At 26.8% G+C, this 3,195-nt stretch overlaps 1 protein-coding gene across 1 annotated transcript in view; it reads left to right on the top strand.

Annotated features, from left to right (window-relative positions):
* Positions 1 to 205, top strand: part of LOC100574745 (protein ECT2) — a 2,545-nt gene extending 2,340 nt beyond the window's left edge. Inside the window, exon 9 of the mRNA XM_029489015.1 lies at positions 171 to 205. Within this exon, the coding sequence (XP_029344875.1) occupies positions 171 to 205 (35 nt within the window). The remainder of the gene's footprint in view (positions 1 to 170) is intronic.
* Positions 206 to 3,195: the final 2,990 nt, after the last annotated feature.

Below are 3,195 nucleotides of genomic sequence, written 5' to 3'. Positions count from 1 at the left end.
TAATAAAACTAACATAAAACTTGTTTGTTTATCTTTCCACGCTATAATAATATAATAAACTAAGCTTTAAAATCTATACTTTTAAAAATAGCTTTACTATACGTTACAGACACGACGTCTTTAAAATATAAGAATAATAACCAAGTCATTAATTTAAAATGTTTACGCAGGTAAAATTGGCGCAAATGGGATGTACGGTACATAAATACAGGACACTGTTACCCATAGGCGCAAACAGGGGGGGGCTTTAGGGGGCTAAGCCCCCAAACATTTCCTACATTATTTTTTAAGCTTAAATTTACAAAATCAAAAAGACCCGTAGAATTTAATTTTAATTCTTTAATATGTCTACTTGAGATCGATCCGGGCATCAGGCTACATTTTAAGATATTTGATTAAAATTTCGAATAATCAACATTTAACATTTCGTAAATTTTAAATATTCAAACAAAATTTAAAGGAATTAAGGAACACAATTATAACAAAGTGGCCTGATAGATCTCAAATAGACATAATATTAATGAATTTTAATCGATTTTCAGAAGTTTTATCACGTTATCATACAATAATTATACGAATCCGAATTTTTTTTGTTTCAATAATAAATGCGGTTATTTATATAAGTTGTGATATGTAATTTTAATTTCATACATTTTTCTAATAAATCACAAAACGCAGAATCGTCATATTTAGGTACACTTACAAAATAAATAAAAAAAAACCTCCATTAACAGACACCTCTAAATAGCGGACTTTTTTAGGGAACACATTACAAAATGTCTACAATCGGAATCCTCTGAATAGCGGACTGCGGACAAAATTTCGGTAACAGTGTCCTGTATTTAGTGGTTTTACTGTACGTAGATATATAAAAATATATAATTGCTAACGGCTAACACACACATAGTATACATATAAAATTATTGTTTGAGCTTAAGGTAGTTTATTATCATATATTTGAGCACCATTTTTAGTGTTATGTTTAATTTGTAACGTTTCTAGTTTAGCAACCTATCGATAGGTACTAGTTCAGTATAAAATCAAGTAAACATGAATGTTAAACATTTAATTTTGTAGAAACGGAATTTATGAAATAAACGATTGTTAACAATGAAGTACAGGATAAGAACATTTTTGAACAAGAATGATTTAGGAAAAGTTAAAAATAACATAATTATACATATCTTAAATACTAACAAGAGGTAATAATAAAATAATTCATTTAAAAAAATTTTAAATTAAGTTTTAAAACATAATTATCATAATAATATAATATAGCTATTGATACTGACAGTTAAAATTGAAACAACATTTTTTGAGTTTCAAAGTGTCTACCAGGTATTGATAGGCCATTGGATGCTACCTGGGCGCTGACGATAGACTTAATATAGACCTTTTATGTTTTCTGCTTGGCTGATTTGACATGAGCGGCGATGGAAATGTATGGTCATCTGATGAAATATCCTAAAATAAAAAATAACCAAATTCAGTACTTAGGTACTTGGGTATTTAGGTACTAAATTAAGTTACTTTTAGGTAACTGATATTTATGTATTTTAATATTATGCCAGTAACTGATACCAGTGGCGTAGTTACGGTGGAGGGGGGGGGGTGTATAAGGGGTTTCCACCCTCCCACCAAACAAAAATCTTTTTTATATTGGTATTTTGTTTTGGGAAAATTGTTGTGATAAGAGACTTTCGGCAAACTGCCGACGGTACGAATAATAAATTATATAGCACGACAAATCGACAAAATTATATCATATAATTAATTAATTATATGATATAATTAACACAGTAGACGCCGCTTATAAGACTCACTTTGGAACATGCACAAAGTGAGTCTCATAACCGAATGAATCTTATAGGCGAAGTGGGAAAAAAAAATTAATTACGTATTTAAAAATTTTATTTTACTTCATATTTTGTTTCAATTTTAATACTTTAACACATATTACATAATATTACATAGGTACCTACTTATTATTGAATAAATTCAATAATCCTGATAAGAAAAAAACTAAAATTATAATTACATATAAAAATATAAAAATTAAACATTAATAAAAAAATATTATTATTTATTATTTATTTTGAAAAAAATTTGTAACTTTGGTTTGTTTTTTACTTTGTTCCAATATTCCGAAAATATACTGTTCGTATTCGTATTGTACATTGAAATTAGTACCACGGTGATGGACAGCTCGAATAACGATAATCGTTGCGATAAATGTGAACTTTTATCTGCGATAAAAATTATACGTTAAAAGGTACCAACAGAAACTAGAAATAATCAACACGAATATTATTTAATTTTTCAATACCAATTTATTTCTAAAATATAACCAAAAAAGTTTATTTTCTACTATTTATCTTACGAAATTTGAGTCTTATAACCGATTTTTTTTTTATGTATTTGGATACGTCCGGACCGTGCCAAACGATTTTGAGTCTAATAAGCGACTGAACCTTATATCCGTGAGTCTTATAAACGGCGTCTACTGTATATCATAAATATATTTAACCCCCCCCCCCCAGAAAAAAATCGTATCTACACCGCTGACTGATACTATTTTGTAACATTATTATATGATTATTAGATCAAACTTATTTTGTGCACAATAAATAAGCTGAGAATAAAACCACATTACTAGTGATGCAAAAGTTTAAGCTAAACAAACATTCATGTACATTGTACTACATATAAAAATGTTTAAAATGATAAAACCAAATAAAAAACGTGTAGTTGTTCAACATAAAAAATTAAATAAAAAATGTACATCATCTGCGCAGATGAGATATAAATTAAGAACAAAAATGAACATATTATACAAAATAGCAAATAGTTTACCAGGTTTTATAATTATAAACAATTTGTGATTCATTTTAATATTATTAAAAAAAAATTAATCTGATGTTGTAGTGTACCAAAATATATACAGCATGATTTGCAATAGTATTTTAGAAGGTTTATAAAATAAATAATTATCAACTAAACCACCCTGGAAATAATAAAATTAGTTAGGTATTTTAAGTAATTTTTGATAATTTATAACAATTGATCTTATTTATTTTATTGGATAGCCATAAATTATTTCAATGAATAAATAAAAAAAAAAATCTGTTAAAAAATTATAAATTTTAGTAAAGCCTGATAACCAACATTTTAACAGTCTTTCAAAATTAATGTAAT

This window comes from Acyrthosiphon pisum, chromosome A2 (genome assembly GCF_005508785.2).
Source record: "Acyrthosiphon pisum isolate AL4f chromosome A2, pea_aphid_22Mar2018_4r6ur, whole genome shotgun sequence".
NCBI lineage: Eukaryota > Metazoa > Arthropoda > Insecta > Hemiptera > Aphididae > Acyrthosiphon > Acyrthosiphon pisum.
This window is presented reverse-complemented; position numbering and strand designations above follow the sequence as displayed.